This window comes from Lemur catta, chromosome 25 (assembly GCF_020740605.2).
Source record: "Lemur catta isolate mLemCat1 chromosome 25, mLemCat1.pri, whole genome shotgun sequence".
Taxonomy (NCBI): domain Eukaryota; kingdom Metazoa; phylum Chordata; class Mammalia; order Primates; family Lemuridae; genus Lemur; species Lemur catta.
In genome coordinates, this window is record NC_059152.1 from 9,024,840 (window position 1) to 9,046,785 (window position 21,946).

The 21,946-nt window shown below is 40.6% G+C and overlaps 1 protein-coding gene across 2 annotated transcripts in view; it reads left to right on the forward strand.

Annotated features, from left to right (window-relative positions):
* Positions 1-9,968: 9,968 nt before the first annotated feature.
* The window catches only part of TBCE (tubulin folding cofactor E), a 56,161-nt gene continuing 44,183 nt past the window's right edge, over positions 9,969-21,946 (forward strand). For both annotated transcript variants that reach the window (XM_045537242.1, XM_045537243.1), the window contains exon 1: positions 9,969-10,040. In XM_045537242.1, coding sequence (XP_045393198.1) covers positions 10,027-10,040 — 14 coding nt within the window. In that variant the 5' untranslated portion in view covers positions 9,969-10,026. The remainder of the gene's footprint in view (positions 10,041-21,946) is intronic.

A 21,946-nucleotide genomic window follows, 5' to 3' on the forward strand; every position in this document is an offset into this window, starting at 1 on the left:
TAAGATTGCCATGAACATTTGTGCCTAAGTATTTCTGTGGATATATATCTTCTTTTCTCTTGGGTAATATCTATGAGTAGAATGGCTGAATGATATGGTAGTTGTATAACTTCTTTTAAAAAACTGCCAAACTGATTTCCAAAATGGTTGTACATTCCCAAGAACATGAGAGGACTCAACAATATGAGTGTTTCAGTTCATCTGCTTCCTTGCCAATACTTAGTATGGTCAGTCTTTTTAATTTTGGTCATTTTAATAGGTGTGGGATATTATCTTATTGTAATTTTAATTTGTTTTCCCCCTAATATATTGATTAGTTTTTCATGTAATTATTTGCCATCCATGTATCTTCATTAGTGAAGTTTTTTTTCCTTTTTTTTTTTTTTTTTTTTTTTTAGAAACAGGGTCTCACTCTGTTGCCCAGGCTGAAGTGCAGTGGCCTGATTATAGCTCACTGTAACCTCAAATTCCTGGGCTCAAGTGATCCTTCTACCTCAACCTCTTGAGTAGTTGGGATTACAGGCATGCACAACCAAGCATGGCTAATAATCTTTTAAATTTTTTGTAGAGATGGGGTCTTGCTATATTGCCCAGGCTGGTCTTGAACTCCTGGCCTCAAGCGATCCTCCTACCTTGGCCTCCCAAGTAGCTGGGATTATAAGTGTGAGCCACCATGCTCAGCTAATTTTTCTATTATTGTTTTTTTTTTAGAGATGGGGTCTCACTATGTTGCCCAGTTTAGTCTTAAACTCATGGCCTCAAGTGATTCTCCTATCTCAGCCTCCCAAAGTGCTGGGATTATAGGTGTGAGCCACTGTGTCTGGCCTTGGTGAAGTTTTGACTCAAATCTGTTGCCCATTTTTCTGTTGGGTTGTTTCCTTATTGAGTTTTGAGGGTTTTAAATATATTCTAGATTGAATGGACTCCTAAATACTTATTTTATTTTGTGGGTTATAACCCAATGCAAGGCAGTTCTCTGAAGATGAGACAATCCTTGAAGGGGCAGATAGCTGAAGGTTGTTACTGACAGGATTACTTGTATTAGGGTTCTCCAGAGAAACAGAATCAATAGGACATATAGAGATATGTGAGACTTTTTAAAAATTTTTTTATATTTTTTAATTTTTTTATTATTTTATTTGATACAGAGTCTCACTCCATTGCCCTGAGTAAAGTGCCGTGGCATCAGCCTAGCTCACAGCCACCTCAAACTCCTGGGCTCAAGCAATCCTCCTGCCTCAGCCTCCCAAGTAGCTGGGACAACAGGTATGCACCACAACCCCTGGCTAATTTTTCTATTTTTAGTAGAGACAGGATCTCGTTCTTGTTCAGGCTGGTCTTGAACTCTTGGGCTCAAGGGATCCTCCTACCTTGACTTCCCAGAGTGCTGGGATTACAGGCATCAGCCACTGCCCCCAGAAAGAATAGGTATTTGTAGAGGAAATGATGAATTCCATTTTGGATAACTTGAATTTGATCAAGATGTGGAAGTTATCCAACATATAGTTGGCTGTTGAAACTGTTAGAAGACTATTTCAGTCTGAATTCTAGAATCTATTTTAGACTCCCTGATAATTGATCTGGAATTAAACTGTTCTAGCTAACATTTTTAGCTGATATTGTTTTCCCAAATTGTTCATTTTTTTATATGTTGAATAGTCAGCTAGTGGTAACCTGCAATCTCTTTTATCTTAAAATATTTAGTCTTTATCTTTCCCTCAGCCTAACTGATATGTAGAGTTGTCAAATTTTATTTGACATATTAATGATGGACATGGGTGTTGAACTCTATGGTAATTACGGCTCTTTCTATTGCAAGCAACTGAAACCCAACTCAAACTAATTTAATCATAAAGGAAATTGGCTGGAACATGTAACTGGGAAGTCCAGGGGTGTTTCTGACTTTCGGCATCACTAAATCATGGGGCTCGAATGGCTAACTCTCCCCTCCTTTCTCCTCTCAGCTCTATTGACTTTATTCATCTTTTTATATTGGCCTCATTCTCTGATGTTAAGGACAAGCGCTTCCCACGTGGCAGGAAAAATGGTCATTGGCAACAAAGGCTCATATCCACCAAGTACCATGACCTCAAAGGAAAAATCTCTTTTCTTTTAGCTGTAGCAGTAAAGTCCTGGGAAGGACTTTGATTGGCCTGGTTTGGGTCATATTGCCATCTTTGTGACATGTGACATGAATAAGAGAATAGGACACTCTGATGGTCAGACCTGAGTCGTGGATCTTGTGCCCACACTGTGGGCAGGGTAGGCCTGGGGGAAGTAAAACAAAGCTTTATGCTATGGACCGGTTCTAGTCGGGGCTCTCCAGAGAAACAGAACCAGTAGGGTGTGTGTGTGTGTGTGTGTGTGTGTGTGTGTGTGTGTGTGTGTGTACATATATACACACATATATATAGAGAGAGAGATTTATTGGAAAGAATTAGCTATAAAGCCATTATGAAAGACAGTATGGAGGTTTCCTCAAAAAATTAAAAATAGAACTACCATATGATCCATTAATCCCACTGCTGAGTATATATTCAAAGAAATTAAATCAGTATGTCAAAGAGATGTCTGCATTCCTATGTTCATTGTAGCATTATTCACAATGGCCAAGATGGGGACTCAACTCCAGTGTCTGTCAATAGATAAGTGGATGAAGAATATGTGGTATCACTATATTGCTGGGCTGGGCTCAGTGGCCCGTGCCTATAGTCCAGCTGCTGAGGAGGCTGAGGCGGAACAATTGCTTGAGCCCAGGAGTTTGAGTCCAGCCTGGGCAATATAGCAAGACCCAGTCCCTTAAAAAATAAATATATTAAATTAAATTAAATAATGAACATGTGGTATAGATACACAATGGAATACTATTCAGCTTTAAAAAAGAAGGAAATCCTATTATTTGTAACAACACGGATAAACCTAGAGAATATTATGTTAAGTGAAATAAGCTAGGCACAGGAGGACAAATACTGCACAACTTCACTTATATGTGGAATCCAAAAAGTTTAACTAATAGAAGCAACGAGTGAAATGGTGGTTACCGGGGCTGGTGAGGGGTGTGGAATGTTGGGAAGATGTTGGTCAAAGATACGAAATTTGGCTGGGCGCGGTGCCTCACGCCTGTAATCCTAACACTCTGGGAGGCCGAGGCGGGTGGATCGTTTGAGCTCAGGAGTTTGAGACCAGCCTGAGCAAGAGCAAGACCCCATCTCTACTAAAAATAGAAAGAAATTATATGGACAACTAAAAATATATACAGAAAAATTAGCCAGACATGGTGGCATGTGCCTGTAGTCCCAGCTACCCGGGAGGCTGAGGCAGGAGGATTGCTTGAGCCCAAGAGTTTGAGGTTGCTGTGAGCTAGGCTGACGCCACGGCAGTCTAGCCGAGGCAACAGAGTGAGACTTTCGAGACTTTGTCTCAAAAAAAAAAAAAAAAAAGAAGAAGAAGAGAAAGAAAAAAAAATAAAAAATAAAAAGATATGAAATTTGAGTTAGAGGAAGAAGTTCAGGAGATCTATTGGACAATGTGACTATGGTTAATAACAATGTATTATATTCTTGAAAATTGTTGAGAAAGTATATTTTAAATGTTCTCACCACACACACACAAATGATAAGCATGTGAGATAATAGATATATTAATTAAGGAGTCACTCTGAACCTATTTTCGTTCTGGGGGCTGCCCAGTACAACCAAAATTTTTTTTTCACTTATATTAATTATATTGATTTAGTCACTCCACAGTGTGTACATATTTTAAAACATCATGTTGTACACCCTAAATATATACAATTTTTGTTTGTCATTTAAAAATGTAAATATAAAAAAGAATTGGCTCATGTGACGGGGAAGACTGGCAAATCCAAAACCTACAGACAGGCTGGCAGGCTGGAGACCCAGGGAAGAGTTGTTGTAGCTCAAGTCCAAAGACCTTCTAAAGGCAGAATTCTTTCTTCCTTGGGTGAGATCAGTTTTTGTCTCTTAAAGCTTTTAATTGATTGGATGGGGCTAACCCATGTTATGGATGGTATCTGCTTTATTCTAAATCTACCGCTGTAAATGTTAATCACATCTAAAAAATACCTTCACAGCAACATCTAGACTAGTGTTTGACCAAATATCAGGATACTGTGGTCTAGCCAAGTTGACACATAAAAGTAACCATCACAACCAGCATGCCAAGAGGAGTAGTTGTGTGTCAGAAGGTGTGAAAAGTTCATAAGAAGAAAGCTGGACTTCCTTCCTTCCTTCCTTCCTTCCTTCCTTTCTTTCTTTCTTTCTTTTTTTTTTTTTGACACGGTCTGGTTCTGTCACCCTGGCTAGAGTGCAGTGGTGTCATCATAGCTCACTGCAACCTCAAACTCCTGGGCTCAAGTGATCCTCCTGCATCAGCCTCCTGATTTTGTAGAGATGGCATCCCCTTAGGTTGCTCAGGTTGGTCTCAAACTCCTGGACTCAAGGGATCCTCCCGACTCAGGCTCCCAAGGCATGAGTGACCATACCACAAGTGGGTTTTTAAAGGAAAAAGAAAGTCAATTCCTAAGTTGTTTACCAGGAGTGTACATTAAAATATTTTAAGCTATTGACTGGGGCTATACATTGTTCTTTGCATCACAAATTCCAGGAACTCGCAGATGATGGGTGAGACAGCTAGTCAGGAACAAAATGCCTTTAAACAATTGTCTCAGGGCATGGGTTCAGGGAGCATGCCTGAAGTCCCATACTCATGTTTCTCTGGCTTGATAAATTTTGCATACCTAACATAGTTCAGACTGCTCTAAGCTATTTTCCTTTTCTCACCAGCTAATTGAAAAGTGAGGGGGTTCTTAATTTGGGATCCATGGACTCCTTTGGGGCCCGTTCATGGGCTTCAAAGGATTAATGAAATCATATCCAAAATGTGTGTTTGTGTGGATAGCTCTCATCAGATTTCACAGTTGTTTGTCTGTGCTCTCACAGTTGTTTGTCTGTGCCCCCCTCTCCCCCCCAAAAACGAACAAGAAAGAAGAAAAAAGAATCACTGGAATATCTAGTTTCAAAGAGTGAACTATCCAAGTATAGTGCACCAGAGACATCTAATAGGATACTGAGTAAAACACATCCACTGAATTTGGCAACTAGAAGGTCACTTCTTGGAAGAGTCATTTGTTTTTGCTCCTTCAACTTCCTTTCCACTTCAACTCAGCCCAGTCTGGTTTTGAGTCCACTACTCTACTCAAACTGCTCTTGTCATAGACCTGTCATTTATCTTGAAAAATTTAATGAACTATCTCTCTTCTTGTCTCACTTGATTTCTCAGCAGCTATAACCGCAGTCTTCCAGCTTTGTTCCTAGCTCTCTGGTTTAAGCCACCTTTTTCTTTTGTGCCCTGGATGAAATGACTACAGTAGCTCTTAGCTGACCTCTCTGCTTACTTGCTTCCTTCTTAATTCTCCCTCTACCCTGCCTTTTAACCTAGAGCACTAGAAAGACCATTAAAAACTGCAAATCAGTATTTCCCACCTCAAAGTTTTCATATTTGCTATGTCCTAAACCCATAATGCTGTTCCTCCAGTTTTTCTCCATTGCTAGATCCTTCTTACCTTACAGCCATCAGTTCAAACATCACCTTTAAAATTCTCCCTTTTCTGCTGAATTGTCCAGAAAAAAAAAATTTTTTTTTAAATTCTCCTCCCCTTAATTTGAGTTGGTTACCCTCCCCCATACCACGTGTTTCTTTTACTGCACTTAGTACAATCTGAAATTATCTATTTATGTTATCTATCTGATTTATGTCTCATCTGTCTCGCATCATTAGAACGTAATTTTTTCCAGGACTGGAACATTGCTGGGTTTTTTGTTCATTTGTTTTTGTTTTTGAGACAGGATCTTTCTCTGTCACCTGGGCTAGAGTGTAGTGTCCTCATGATAGCTCACAGCAACCTCAAACTCCTGGTCTCAAGAGATCCTCCTGCCTCAGCCTCCTGAGGAGCTGGGACTACAGGCACATGAAACCACACCCGGCTAATGCATTTCTTTTTCACTGCTACATCTCCAGTGCCTAAAAATAGTGTCTGCTGCAGTGCTGGCATGCACTAGATATTTACTTAACGCATGAATGATGAGACTCAAACTGAACTGCAGTGCAAATATTTGATTTTTACGTTCAAGCTTCTTGCTACATTTTAAACATGATTTTTGCAACAAAGGAGGATCATTAACCCTATCAACCTATGCTGTAAAGAAATAAAGGGATATGGGGACTGAGAAGCCACTTTTGTGATTTCAAGTCACTGGTGACATCTGAGAACTGAAGGAAGAAGGGCCAGGGGCCAGGCTGAAGAGGCTTAAAGTGAGAGGGTTGAGAAATGAGAGACAGGGTGTATAGACTTCTTTCTGGGAAAAATTTAACAGAGAAAGCATTTCAAGAAGATAACACAGTTGAGGCAGTAGTGTACAGGATCAATGTGAAGAGAAAAAAGTGAAGGCAAAGAAGTACCATTCTTTATTCTAGGCAAAACTATGTAAGTATTTTCACAATTTAGTGGAAAGAAGAAAGTATTTTACAAAGAAATGGAAGATCCATGCTTTATATATCTGTCGTGGGGCTAGTCTGAATTTGGTGGATGAGAATAATTTTTAAAAACTGTGGTCATTCTCTGCCAAGAGGTAATTTAAAAACTTTTAAATTAAAAAGTCCACAGGTCTTTTCAGGGCACAGATGAGTGCCTAAATTGGGGCTTAAGGTGTCTGCCAAACTTCATGAGTGCAGGAGGCTTAATTAAAATAAATAGCGATATAGCCCATATATTAAAGACTATTAGAGACAAAGCTGGCCAGGAGCAGTGGCTTGTGCCTATAATCCTAGTGCTTTGGGAGGCAGAAGCATGAGGATCACCTGAGCCCAGGAGATGAAGCCCAGCCTGGGCAACACAGCAAGCCCCCATCTCTATAAAACATTAAAAAAAATTAGTCAAGTGGTGGCACACACCTGTAGTCCTAGCTACCTGAGAGGCTGAGACAGGAGGATTGCTTGAGCTCAGGAGTTGAGGATGCAGTGAGCTGTGATTGTGCCACTGCCCTGGAACCTCAGTGACAGAGATCCTGAAAAAAAAAAAAAGATGCAAAGCTGTAGTCTAACAAAGTTAGATTTATTAAGTTGCCTAAGAAAAAAGGTAAGAGACAGGGATAGTTTAGGATTTGGTAGAGTTTAGATAAGAGTTAAATGAAGCAGATTCCAAGGCCTTGATTCCTTGAAAGCTATAAAGTTAAAATCGATGTAGAATGTCATACTTGAAGCTCTATACTTGGAATGGAAAAGTGTCTAAATGACCCACATGGCTCAGATCCTCCAGGCAAGAGTGGGATGTTCCATTCTTACTGATAGGATTTCAAACAGCAAAGCTTCTCAAAGTTTATTTTGTCCATATCATTTCTTTCTATTTTTAGTAGAGACGGGGTCTCGCTCTTGCTCAGGCTGGTCTCGAACTCCTGAGCTCAAACAATCCGCCCGCCTTGGCCTCCCAGAGTGCTAGGATTACAGGTGTGAGCCACCGCGCCCAGCCTTCAAAGTTTATTTTGGTGAACAAAGTTTCTGAGCCTGTGTCCTTCCCTTAATTAACAAAAGCAGATTCACAATGGATATGTATCTCTACCTATTGAAATCATGCTCAACTTTAATATTTGGCATGAATGTTACCTCCTTGAATGTAGGTAACATACAATTTCCCCTTTGTTGGGTTTAAAGGCCTCTTTTATATTCAACAACAATAATAATAGTATAGGGAGGGGTGGGGTCAGCCAAAGGTTGGTTAAAGCTGTGGTCCCCAACGCCCGAGCCTCAGACCAGTACCTGTCTGTGGCCTGTTAGTAACTGGCTGCACAGCTGGCAACCAAGGGAACCTTCATCCGTATTTACAGCCACTTCCCATTGCTAGCAGCACTGCCTGAGCCCCGCCTCCATTAGATTCTGCATTATGGTGAGTTGTATAATTATTTCATTATATATTACAATGTAATAATAATAGAAATAAAGTGCACAATAAATGTAATGCTCTTGAATCATCCTGAAACCATCCCTCCCCCACTCCCCGCCGTCCGTGGAAAAATTGTCTTCCATGAAACTGGTCCCTGGTGCCAAAAAGGTTGGGGGCCCCTGGTTAAAGGATGCAAAAGTACAGCTAGATAGAAGGAATATGTTTTAGTTTTCTATAGCACTATAGGGTGACTATAATTAACAACAATTTATTATCTATTTCCAAATAGCTAGAAGAGTGGATTTTGAATGTTCCCAACACAAAGAAATGACAAATGTTTGAGGTGATGGGTATACTGATTACACCAATTTGATCGTTACACACTGTATAGATGTATCGAAATATCACACTATACCCCATACACGTATTGAAATATCACACTATACCCCATAAATATGTGCAGTATGTGCATAAATGGGTATAATATGTACAGTTATTGAGTCAATTAAAACTAATAAAAGCAAAAATAAAAAAATTAAAAATAATAGCATAGGTATTGTGTGCCTGTGTTTTTTTTTTTTTTTGAGACAGAGTCTCACTCTGTTGCCCTGGGTAGAGTGCAGTGGCATCATCGCAGCTCACTGCAACCTCAAACTCCTGGGCTCAAGTGATTCTCCTGCCTCAGCCTCCCAAATAACTGGGACAACAGGCGTGCATCACAACGCCTGGCTAATTTTTCTATTTTTAGCAGAGACAGGGTCTCCTTCCTTAGGTTGTTCTCGAACTCCTGAACTCAAGTGATCCTCCTGCCTCGGCCTCCCAGAGTGCTGGGATTACAGGTGTGAGCCACCTCTCCCAGCTGGTATTGTGTGTTTTAATCATGTGCCAGATCCCATTGCTAAGTGCTTATTTATGTGTCATCTCATTTGATCCTCACAACTAACTGAGACAGTTATCAGTTTTTAACATATGAGAAAACTGATGCATAGCTTGTCTAAGTAGTTGCTTTTTCTATTATTGTATTTACTTTCATTCTGTCTTATGCTTTAGCTAATGTTTTTTTTTTTTTCAGTTTTGGAGGCATCAGCATGTTAACTACAATAAAATCTTAAGCCTCCCCAGCTGAATGAATTGACCTCTCTTAGCCAACAGGACTCCAGAAATACCCTAAAGCTGAGTTGCTGGCCATGAGAAGAGAGGTCAGACGAGCTTGGTCATTCCCCCTTCCCTTCTGGGAGATATCCTTTGTAACTCATTAACAGGCCTAAGGCTATGCAGGGCAAAGCTTAAACCTCACCTGCAGGTCATCAGTTTACTTAACAGATCACTTGAGTCTGAAAATATGTCAGGTGGCTTGTGTCTGATTAACAGACTTACTTAAAACACTTCAAGCCTTTAGACAAAACTTTCTTTAACCAATAAAAATCAAAGCATCTTTAAACACACCTTTAACCTGTAATACCCCACTTCGAAATGTCCCCCTTTTTTTGACTGATGTACACCTTCCACGTATTTGATTTATGACTTTACATGTAATTCCTGTCTCCCTGAAATGTATAAAACCGAACTGTAACCCCACCACCTTGCTCAAAGCTTCTTGGGTGTGGCTCTCCGGGCCATGGTAGCACATAATCGGCTCAGAATACACCACCTCTTTTAAATTATTTTACAGAGTTAGGGTTATTTTCCGTTGACAAACATTATATTCTTCTCTGCGACCACCACATGCTTCCTATGCGGTGGACTCTCAACAAACATGGAACTGAATCTCTACAGGTAACTTCTAGTAACCCGGAACACACGCGTGTTCACTGGCTTGCTCGGTCACCCCAGGTCTCAGCGCCAGGAAATCGCTCGGGCAGCCACAGGGGCGGGTGTTGGGTTTAGGTGGGCGGCCAAACCTCCCTCCACCAACACTGTCGCAGACAATGACGTCAGCGCGCCAGCGGCCGTCGCTCACGGCCAGGAGGCGGGACTTCCTGTCTTCCCACAGTACTTCCGGCCAGAGCTGGGAGCTCTGCGGGTGGACGGTGCGCTTGCGGAAGAGGTCCTTGCTCAGACCTCCCGAGATGTCCGAGGGCAGGTGAGCTTCGTAGGGTCCTGGGGAGCTGAGGGAGTCGGGCGCTCCTGGCCAGTGCTCCACCCTGCAGTGCTGTCGGTCTTTTATTCCTTTGCTAGAATCTTCCCAGGTTGCTAGAGCCGGGCGTTGCCCGCTCCCTGCCGCTTTAATCGACCCCAGACTTGCGGGCCGAAGGGAGCGCGTGTGTGCCCGGGGGAGGGCCGGCCGGGTTGGCGGCGCCGCCCTGCGCTCCATGGAAAGCCTCATTTTGGAGTAGCCGACCGCGGGCCCTTGTTTTTTAAGCTTGTCACAGAAAATTGGCATGTCGCTTTGGAAGGGGCGTAATTGGTACGGGCGACCAAAGACTTGACTTGGCGTCATCTTAGAGCAAGAGCCCCGTTCTTCCAAATCAGTTAACGTTTGTGATGAAGGAGAAATAACGTTAAATAGGGAGAGAACTTTTAAAATAATGTTTATATGGTGCTTACTACCACCTGGGGACTGTTCTGTAATAATTTGTGGGAGGATCCAAATGAGGGTGTGACAGCCCTGTCCCTAAAGAAGCAGGGAAGCAAGGTTAACAAATGCCAAACTGTTAGGGAAAGAAGAGGTAGAGATGAAGAGAGAAGACTTATCTTTTGTCTGACTTTAATATAGCCACGGCTGTTGTCTTTTGATGTTTGCTTCATGACTTCTTTCATCTTTTAACTTTTCCGTATGCTCGTATTTTATGTGCTGTTGTAAACAGCATATCGCTGGGGATTTTTTTTTTTTTTAACCTAAGCCAACAGTCTGCATTTTGACTGGCAGGTTTATTGTATTTACATTCATTGTCACTGCTGAGATACTTGTTCAGATCTAAACCTTATCCTTGACTCATTTAATCTATCAGCAAATCCTGTGGACTCCACCTTCAGAATCTATCCACCGGACTCACAAGCCCTTCTCATCACCTTCACTTGTCCATGTTACGTCCTTTGTCACCTGGCTTGCTGCTGGAGCCATCTAACTAGTTTTTCAGCATGTTCAAATCACAGCATCTAGAGTGGTCTTCCTTAAAAAAAAAATCATCATCATCATCATCATCTCTTTCGTCTCAAAAAACCCTCCAAGGACTACACATTTCACTCAGAGTAAAAGCCAAAGTTATTGCACTCATTGTCCTTGTGCTTTTCCTCATATGATATGCAATGTGATTCAGTCATTTATCTGGTTTATTATGTTCTCCCCCGCTAGGATGTAAGGCAGGTATTTTTCTGTTTTTCGTTTACTGCTGTATCCCTACTGCCTAAAACAGCATCTGGCTTTTAATAGACACACCATAATATAATTGTTGAATGAATGAATTTGGGCTTTTTTTTTTTTACCACGTTACATTTTGTATTTCCTATACTTTTTTCTCCTTTCTTGCCTTTTTTTTGGATTGAGTTTTTTGTTTTTTCTCTTTTTACTTTTCCCCTTCTACTTGTTTGGAAGAGATATTACTCTGTATATTTCTGTTCTTATAGTGGTTAACTTTTAATTTTTAATTTTACTGTGCATACTTAATCGAATCAGAGCATAATGTAACCCTGTAGACAATATAGTTTTTGCCATTAAGGTACTGATTTTAAACACGTTTCCTGGATCACCTCAGTATTTAATTACTTTTATAAGATGAGAGATCACACCTGTAATTCCAGCACTTTGGAAAGCTGAAGTGGGAGGATCATTTGAGCCCAGGAGTTCAAGATTAGCCTGGGCAACATATTGGAGACCCCATCTCTGCTAAAAACAACAACAACAAAACAAAAAAAAAAATGAGTGTTCAACAATAAAACTAGTAGTTGTTACTATTTTTTGGTGGTTTTCTTTTTTTTTTCCGCTTTGGTTTATTTAAGTCAGTTTATCATACATTTTAGTAGAATATTTATCTATACTTAACAGTTCGAAGTTTATAGAAGAAGTATATGACACTCTCCTTACCTTAGCACTTTGCTATGAATATATGCAGGAAGGACAACTAGAAAACAATATGATAGACATATTAAGTATGAAATGAATATTATCCAGAAAGTAGTTAGGGTCCAGAAAGGGGAAACATCATAGTGTGCCAATTATTAGGAAGAGCTGGAGTGAAGTGTGGGTTTGGTGTAGATTGAGGTCATTGGTGTTTAGAGAGAAGACATGCTTACGCTTTCTGAGGAAATGCCTGAAGCTTTTTGGCGGAGCTCCTTAAAATGCTGTGAGATAATTCAGCATGTGAGGGCAAAGGAAGTTTCGTGAGTGTGTAGTACAACTTGGACAGAGGCTTTTACATTAGGCATGAAGTATATGAAAAAACAGCGGGACATTATGCTATGTGAAATAAACGAGTGACTAAAATACAGTACTGTATGATTCCACTTATGAGGTGTCTAGTCAAATTCATAGAAACAAAAAGTTCACACCACCCTACAGGGGAGAGGGGGGAAGTGGAAATGGGGAGTTGTTGTTTAATAGACATAGAATTTCAGTTTTGCAGACAGAATAGCCTGGAGATTGGTGGCCCCGCTATGTGAATGTACTTAGTGCAACTGAACTGTACATTTAATGATTAAGATAAATTTTGTTATATGTATTTTACCACAATTAAAAATTAAAAAAAGCAGACGGGTTTGTCTAAAATTAGGCTAAATACTTGGAAATTGTTTCTTTCTGGGTGGTAATTTTTCTTTTAAATGTTTGAAGATATTCTCCGTTCTTCATCTAGTCTCCCATCGTGAACTTCCAATCAGTGAAACCCTCTTAGATTTCTCTACCTGGAAAGCTAGTCTCTTACTCTCTGCTTATTTTTAAGGTGCTCGCTCATGATCATTAACCAGGGCATGGTTTCCACGTAAAACCTTCATTCACTCTTAACCCACGTGGTTCTCTTTCACTGAACTTGATCCTTGCATTCCTAATTGTAGGTCTTAATTTTTTTCTGCTGTTAGTTATCTTTCCCAAATAGGCTGTAAATTAGTTGCAAGAGCACCTCTTTTATTTCCTTAGCTTCTTCACCATGACAGAAAGGTTAAAGTACATAAATACTCACAACTTGTTAGTGCCCGAACCAGGATTACTACCTAGAGCTCCTAAATCTCAGTTAAGTGCATTTCTCATTGACGTTGATTTTTCTTTGATAGATGTCATAAGTGGCGTCAGTAAATCAATGATACTTCAGACCTGATAGCAATTATTTGGGTACAATTAAAAAAGTTTTTGTTGTTGTTGTTGTTGTTGTTGTTTTTTTAAGAGACAGGATCTCACTATGTTGCTAAGGCTGGTTTCCAGCTCCTGGGCTCAAGAGATCCTCCCACCTTCGCCTTCCAAAGTGCTGGGATTATAGACATGAGCCACCGTGCCCAGCTTTTGGTACAATTTTGAACAACAGGGAATGATTTAGGAAAATAAATTTAGAAATATAGAATCCACACTGAAAAGTCTTTTTTCTAATATTCACAAAATGCAAGTGTTTTTACCTTGTCTGTTTTGCATCAAACAACTTTTTGGATCTCTTGGCTAAAGAAGGTGGGAAATGTGCTAAACTGCTATTGGAATCTGTATCTACTGTGAGCAGTAGGCTTACTGTGACTAAACTTCCCCATGATAACTACTGTTATTCTGAACTTGTATTTCTTTGGATTTATGGAATATTTTCGCATTATCTAATTATAGAATCTTGCAGGGCACGGTGGCTCATGCCTGTAATCCTCACACTTTGGGAGGCTGAGGTGGGAGGACTGCTTGAGGCCAGAAGTTCAAGACCAGTCTGAGCGACATAGTGAGACCCTGTCTCTACAAAAAAAACACAACTCGGCTACTTGGGAGGGTGAGGCAAGCAGATCACTTGAGCCCAGGGTTTGAGGTTGTAGTGAGCTATGATGACACCACTGCACTCTAGCCTGGGCAACAGAGTGAGACACTGTCTCAAAAAAAAAAAAAAAAAAAAGGAAAAAGATTCAAGAGCTTCTTCCACTCTTAAAAAATAACAGTACAGTTGAAAAAGACACCTGATGCCAGGTGTGGTGGCTCACGCCTGTAATCCTAGCATTCTGGAAGGCCGAGGCAGGAGGATCGCTTGAGGTCAGGATTTCAAGATCAGCCTAAGCAAGAGTGAGACCCCATCTCTACTGAAAATAGAAAAAAAAATTAGCTGGGCGTGGTGGCATGTGCCTGTAGTACCAACTACTTGGGAGGCTGAGGCAGGAGGATCCCTTGAACCCAGGAGTTTGAGGTTGCTGTGAGCTAGGCTGATGCCATGGACTCTAGCCTGGGCAACAGAGTGAGACTTTGTCCCCCTCTCAAAAAAAATTCACAATTGCAAAGATGTGGAATCAACCCAAGTGCCCATTAATTTGTGAGTGGATTAACAAAATGCGATACATGTATACCATGGAGTACTACTCAGCTGTAAAAAAGGATGAATTAATGCCTTTTGCAGCAATTTGGATGGACCTGGAGACCACTCTCCTAAGTGAAGTATCTCGAGAATGGAAGAACAAACACCGCATATACTCGCGATTAAGTTGAAACTAATCGCTGGACACACGTACACAGACGGAAGTAAAAATCAGTGGCAGTCCGGCGGCAGGGGTGGGGGGTCGAGGGCGGGGGCAAAAGCCTACCTAACAGGTACAGTGAACATTATTTGCGTGATGGGCACACTTATAGCCGTGACTCAAGCATTAGAAAAGCAGTCCATGTAACCAAAAACATTTGTGACCCCTTAATATCTTGAAATAATAATAATAATAAAAAATAACAGTTGAAGTGAGCTGTGATTGTGCCACTGCATTCCAGCCTGGGTGACAGAGCAAGACCCCTGTCGCTAACAACAAAAAACCTCCCAAATCCCAACCAAAACATAACAGTTGAAGCTGGGCATGGTGGTGCATACCTGTAGTTACAGCTACTTGGGAGGCCGAGGCAGGAGGAGCGTTGGAGCCCAGGAGTTCAAGGTTATATTGTAAAGTATATTTTGAGATCTCTGTAACACCTGTAACGTGATATAAAAATATTTGTGACTTCTAATGATGAGTCATAGGTGGTGTTGATCCATATGTCACTTTTTTTGCCTATGTTCACAATTTAGGAAAATGCTAAATTTCAGTTAAAAGTTAGTGAAAATCTTCAGTTAGAAGGTACTTTGAAGGCTCATGGACGTAAGGTAAAAACCACCTCGCTTGGGCTGTGTAGGTGATTAGCCTTGTGCTCCAACTTCTTGATAAGAATGAGGTCCCATTCTACCCATTAGTTGCCTCTGAACCCCGGTCCCATTACTTCTTGCACTATGTTTCTTTTTTTTTTTTTTGAGACAGAGTCTCACTCTTGTCCAGGCTAGAGTGCAATAGCACCATCATAGCTCACTGCAGCCTCCAGCACCTGGGCCCAAGCGATCCTCCTGAGCAGCTGGGACTACAGGTGCGTGCCACCATGGCTGGCTAATTTTTTTTTTTTCTTTTGTAGAGACAGGGTCTCGCTATGTTCCTCAGGCTGGTCTTGAACTCCTAGCCTCAAGTGATCCTCCTGCCTTGGCCTCCCAGAGTGCTGGGATTACAGGTGTGAGCCACCGCGCCTGGCCTTGCACTGTGTTTCTTTATCCAGGCTTTCTCGATGCAACCGTTGGGTTTGTGAGAAACACCCATTTGGACTGTCCATTATTGTGCTCTCCCTACTTTTTGGGAGACCCGTCTATGTTTTCTTAAATCTGTTGATGTCAGGTATATTAACCTTGACCTCCTTCCAGACTGAATTTTTGAGGTTATTATTTCACCACTGAGATTTATTTCCTTTCATCTTTCATTCCTAGTAGGCACATATAATACATTCCTTTCTTGAATTGCCAGGTAATGATCAGCTCCATTCTAAAATACTATGCCTCTAATAGGAATTGGGAAAAATAGTTTTCAAACAAACCAAGAATACATGATTGGGAAAAATAGATACTAAAATTTTATAGAGGAAATAAAAATTACTCATGAAACTATTGGAATCAGATGCTGTTGAGAAGAAAGTGGGAGAACTAAAGTAGAAGTAGTGGAAGGAATTCCCAGAAGGTTTCAGGAAGAGATGTTGTGGCAAAAGCATAGTAACTGAACTTGTGGACTCAAATGTCCGTTCTAGGGAGAGAGATGCGGCACTGTGACTGTCACTAAAATTTGCTGAGATAGGCTCATTATTGGAACACAGATATATGTGTTTGTTCAGAGTAATCTAATACAGTCATGCATTGCTTAACTACAGGGATATATTCTGAGAAACAAAATGTCAAGTAATTTCATGGTTGTGTGAACACCGTAGAGTTACACAAACCTAGATGGTATAGCCTCCTACGTGCCTACGCTATATGGCAGAGGTCCCCAACCTGCGGTGAGTTGTATAATTGTTTCATTATATATTACAATGTAATAACAATAGAAATAAAGTGTACAATAAATGTAATGTGCTTGAATCATCCCAAAACCATCCCCCTGCCAACCGGTCCGTGGGAAAAATTATCTTCCATGAAAATGATCCCTGGTGCCAAAGAGGTTGGGAACTGCTGCTATATGGTCCAGCCTGTTTGCTCTTGGGCTGCAAGCTTGTACAGCATGTTGCTGTACTGAAGAGTTAAGGCAATTGTAACACAATGGTAAGTCTTTTTGTATTTAAACAGAAAAGGTACAGTAAAATTACGGTTTGAAAGATTGCATAGAGCACTTCCCATGAATGGAGCTCACAGAACTGGACATTTCCTGGGTGAGTCAGTGGGTGGTGAGTGAATGTGAAGGCCCAGGACATTACTGTATACCACTGTGGGCTTTATAAACACTGTACACTCAGGCTACCCTACATTGATTAAAAATATTTTTCTTTCAATAATAAATTAACCTTAGTTTTCTATAATTTTTTTACTTTATAAACTTGATTTTTAACTCTTTGAGTCGAGTCAAAAACCTTTTTGACATATTTGTGATAATAGCTTCAAACAAACACAGCTCTGCAAAAATCTTTTTTTTTTTTTTGAGACAGAGTCTCACTTTGTTGTTTAATTGCATCCTTATTCTGTAAGCTTTCTTCTGTTTTTCAACTTAATTTTTTTTTTTTTTACATTTTAAACTTTTTTGTTAAAGGCCAGGATGATCGGAATTTTTCAGCTTCGTTATAATCTTATGGGATCATTGTGTATGCTGTCCATCGTTGACTGAAACATCATGCGGTGCGTGACTGCAAGATTTGAGAGATGAATAGTGTATGTCAGGAAGCTGTATGCTTGCTTGGTGTTATGAATAGTGGCATTAGGATGGACAGCACATGTGAGAATAAAAGGAATAAGAAATAGAAGAAGGCCAGGCGCGGTGGCTCACGGCTGTAATCCTAGCACTCTGGGAGGCCGAGGCGGGAGGATCGCTCAAGGTCAGGAGTTCGAGACCAGCCTGAGCAAGAGTGAGTTCCCATCTCTACTGAAAAATAGAAAGAAATTATCTGGCCAACTAAAAATACATAGAAAAAAATTAGCTGGGCATGGTGGCGCATGCCTGTAGTCCCAGCTACTTGGGAGGCTGAGGCAGGAGGATCGCTTGAGCCCAGGAGTTTGAGGTTGCTGTGAGCTAGGCTGACACCATGGCAGTCTAGCCCGGGCAACAGAGTGAGATTCTGTCTCCAAAAGAAAAAAAAAAAAAGAAATAGAAGAGATCTGCGATTATGTTGCAGATCATTTGACAAGGAGAATAAGTTTGTTGCTCTCCTAATACAGGTTATAAAAGTGGCACAAAAATAAAATAGAATTATGATGGAGATTTCAGCTCTCTTAAAATCTGCTGGAAGGCTCATTCTTTTTTAGGGAGAATATTGGATTTTTATTTTTTATTTTTTACCATGTAAGTTCCTTGGAAGAAACAAAATGAGAGGAAAGATTCCTTTGGTTTGAAATCAACCAGGAGGAAGCAATAGGTGAAGTGGAAGAGATTGAAATATTGTGGGAAAAGAAACTGCTATCTTTGAAATTCTTCCCAAAGAATAAAATGTTGAATATAATATAATTGCCTCCTGCCTCAGCCTCCCAAGTATTTAATAGTTGGGACTACAGGTGCACGCCACGACGCCCGACTCATTTTTCTATTTTTAGTAGAGATGACTCATTTTTCTATTTTTAATAGCAAGAGCCTTGCTCTTGCTCAGGCTGGTCTCAAACTCCTGAGCTCAAGCAATCCTCCTGCTTTGATCTCCCCAGAAGTGCTAGGATTACAGGTGTGAGCCACCGTGCCCAGCCAGGAAACTATATTTTGAAAAATGGAGTAGATACACCATATTTGTAAGATTCAGAGTCCTAATTAAAGCTAAGCAAATAAATCAAACTCTGTAAAGCCTAAAATATTGGGAATTAAATTTCAAGCTATTTTTTATTTTATTTATTTATTTTTTTTGAGACAGAGTCTCACTTTGTTGCCCGGGCTAGAGTGAGTGCCATGGCGTCAGCCTAGCTCACAGCAACCTCAAACTCCTGGGCTTAAGCGATCCTACTGCCTCAGCCTCCCGAGTAGCTGGGACTACAGGCATGAGCCACCATGCCCGGCTAATTTTTTCTATATATATTTTTAGTTGGCCAGATAATTTATTTCTATTTTTAGTAGAGACGGGGTCTGGCTCAGGCTGGTCTCGAACTCCTGACCTGGAGCGATCCACCCGCCTCGGCCTCCCAGAGGGCTAGGATTACAGGCGTGAGCCACCACGCCCGGCCTCAAGCTATTTTTTAAATCATTAAAATACACAATAGCATGAAATTTACTATCTTAACCCTTTTTTTTGTTGTTTTTTTAGAGACGGGGTCTTGCTTTGTCACTCAGCTAGAGTGTGTGATCATAGCTCACTGCAGCCTCCAACTCCTGGGCTCAAGCAATCCTCCCAAGTAGCTGAGACTACAGGCCCACACCACTGTACCCAGCTAATTTTTAAAAAATTTTTGTAGAGATGGGGTTTTGCTATGTTGCTAGGCTGGTCTCAAACTCCTGGCCTCAAGTGATTCTCTTGTCTTGGCCTCCCAAAATGCTAGGATTACGGGCGTGAGCCACCGTATACCAGGCCCTCATTAATAGGAAAAAAAAATACTTATTCCAAAAACATTCTTATAACTCAGAGGTGTATAAGGAAAACAGTGGAAGTGTACCCCTTTCCCTAACTTAATTCCTCCTCTGTCTGATTGACGGAATGTATTCCCTGACCGTGTATTCTGACTTCAATGAAGCATTTCACAAAGTTCATGATATTCTTGAATGTGAGCTGGATATTAGGTGAGCGTGTAACCAAAAAGTTTTACCCACAGTGTTTATGGATTTCTGTCTTTGGTCAGTGTCTTATATTCTTTTGTTTCTATTCTTAAAAAAATTACAAGAACAAAGTTGGGCGACACAGTTAATATGTCAGATTATTGGATGTTTACTATATACATGTGTAAAGTCCTACATTTATACATAATCTTATGGTGAATTAAGTCCTCCCTCCAAAACTAGTTGTACCAGTATAGATTTCAAAGTTCTTGAGGGGAATTCACAAAACTTTGTGTTGAAATAAGTGGACTTTCTTCTGGTGGCAGTGTCAACAATTAACCTTTTTTTTAGTGGACAATTTGGCCATGGCGTTCTAGAACCTTAAGGATATTTATTTACTTTAAATAATTGTGTCAATAATTTTTCCCAAAAAATTCCCATCCAAAGACAATAATTTAAAAATCAAAGCTGTTTTTAGCTGTTTTCTCTCTGATAGTAAATAGTGAAAGTGTATAGCATTAGAGAAATTATTAAATAAATTGTGGTATCACACTTGAACATTAAAGTGCTTAATGTGATTCTATGTCTGTACAGAAAAATGTTTATAGAAAAAATGTTAAAAGAAGAACAGAAGTATGTCTCAATTGTAATAAAATTCTGTTTACATGTTAATGAAAATTGAAAGGGCACTTAAACAACAATAAGTGTTTTTTAGGGTAATGTAATTGTAGTGAAATTTAAGCATTTAAATTTTATGATCAGTAGATGGTATTTCATCAGAAATGGTTTGGAGTTTATTTCATTGCAACCTTAATAGTAGGTAAGAGTCTTTCCCATGACAGGGGGGAAAGTGAATGTAATGTTGTCTGCACTGTTAAATGAATGGCATTCAGACAGGTCACCAGGTCAGGTCACATTTGGAATATGGTTTTTAGTTCTAGGTGTCGTATTTTAAGAATGCCATTGTTATGACCTAATGCTCATAGAGTGGGGAAAAAAACAGAATTGGTAAATCAGTTATGGGTAAACTTGGAATTCATATGAGGATGGTTTAAGCAGCTGAGAATGTTCATGCTGGTAAAGAGATTTGGGAGGCGAGGGATAGGAAGAAAGGGGAGCAGAAGTGGTAACATAATAGTGGCCTTCAAATATTTAAATGTCAGCTGGGAAGGGAAATAGGTTGATTCTCTATAGCTACAGAGGGCAGTACTAGAATCACTGGGTGAAAATGGTAGAGGTAGATTTCATCCCTTTTTTAAAGAAGAAGAATCTTACTCGTAAAATTAAGTGGGCTGTCTTCATTAGTTCGAAAGTATGTATATTTAAAAAAGGCATTCTGTCTTACCTGAGGCTTAGTCAGCACGTAGGTGGACCTAACCAAGGAATAGTGACATGCCTCTCACACATTCTGGTGATTAGGAGAGGGCCCAGTGCAGGCAATTAGAGAAAATCTCTAGGTGAGGAGCTGACTTCAGGAAAGTTTGGATGCTAATATGGGGATGGAAGGTGATCAAAGTGGTTGTTAGCAACCGGCAGTAGAGGTCCATGGGGAGGTGGTGTGGCTAATAACTGGTGTCAAGTAGGTTTAAAAACAGGAAAAAGAAACCTATTGAGTCACTAGCCAGAGGAAGAGAGTAAAGGCTTTGAAACTAAGGCATGCATAGGTCATCAAAACATGGATGCAGTTTCTAAATCTCAGAAGATCACAGTATCAAGAAACAAATTCTTGGCCCGGCACGGTGGCTCACGCCTGTAATCCTAGCACTCTGGGAGGCCCAGGCGGGCGGATTGTTTGAGCTAAGGAGTTTGAGACTAGCCTGAACAAGAACAAGACCCTGTCTCTACTAAAAATAGAAAGAAATTATATGGACAGCTAAAAAAATATATATGGAAAAAAAAATTTGCCAGGCATGGTGGCGCATGCCTGTAGTCCCAGCTACTCGGGAGGCTGAGGCAGGAGGATCGCTTGAGCCCAGGAGTTTGAGGTTGCTGTGAGCTAGGCTGATGCCACGGCACTCACTCTAGCCCGGGCAACAAAGTGAGACTCTGTCTCAAAAACAAACAAACAAACAAACAAAAACAAAACAAGACACAGAAGACACAGAGTCAATTAATTACTGAACTTAGATACCTTATATCTAATGATTTCATTGGTCCTGTGGGCAACAGCATACAGGTAGGAGTGAAAAAAATTGTTACAATACTAAAGGTTAAATAGGATTGAGCATGTGAAGGAACTGATAGATGTTAGAGTCATAATGAGAATGGCTTTCTAGCGCCTTCCTTTCGTATTCCTGCTATTGTGCCCCTTGATTGTTTTTTTTTTTTTTTTTTTTTTGAGACAGTCTCGCTCTGTTGCCCTGGCTAGAGTGCCGTGGTGTCAGCCTAGCTCACAGCAACCTCAAGCTCCTGGGCTTAAGTGATCCTCCTGCCTCAGCCTCCTGAGTAGCTGGGACTACAGGCATGCGCCGCCATGCCTGGCTAATTTTTTTCTGTATATATAATTTTAGCTGTCCAGATCATTTCTTTCTACTTGTAGTAGAGACAGGGTCTTGCTCTTGCTCAGGCTGGTCTCGAACTCCTGACATCGAGCAATCCTCGCCTCGGCCTCCCAGAGTGCTAGGATTACAGGCGTGAGCCACCGCACCTGGCCTGTTTTGTTTTATATTTTAGAGACAGGGT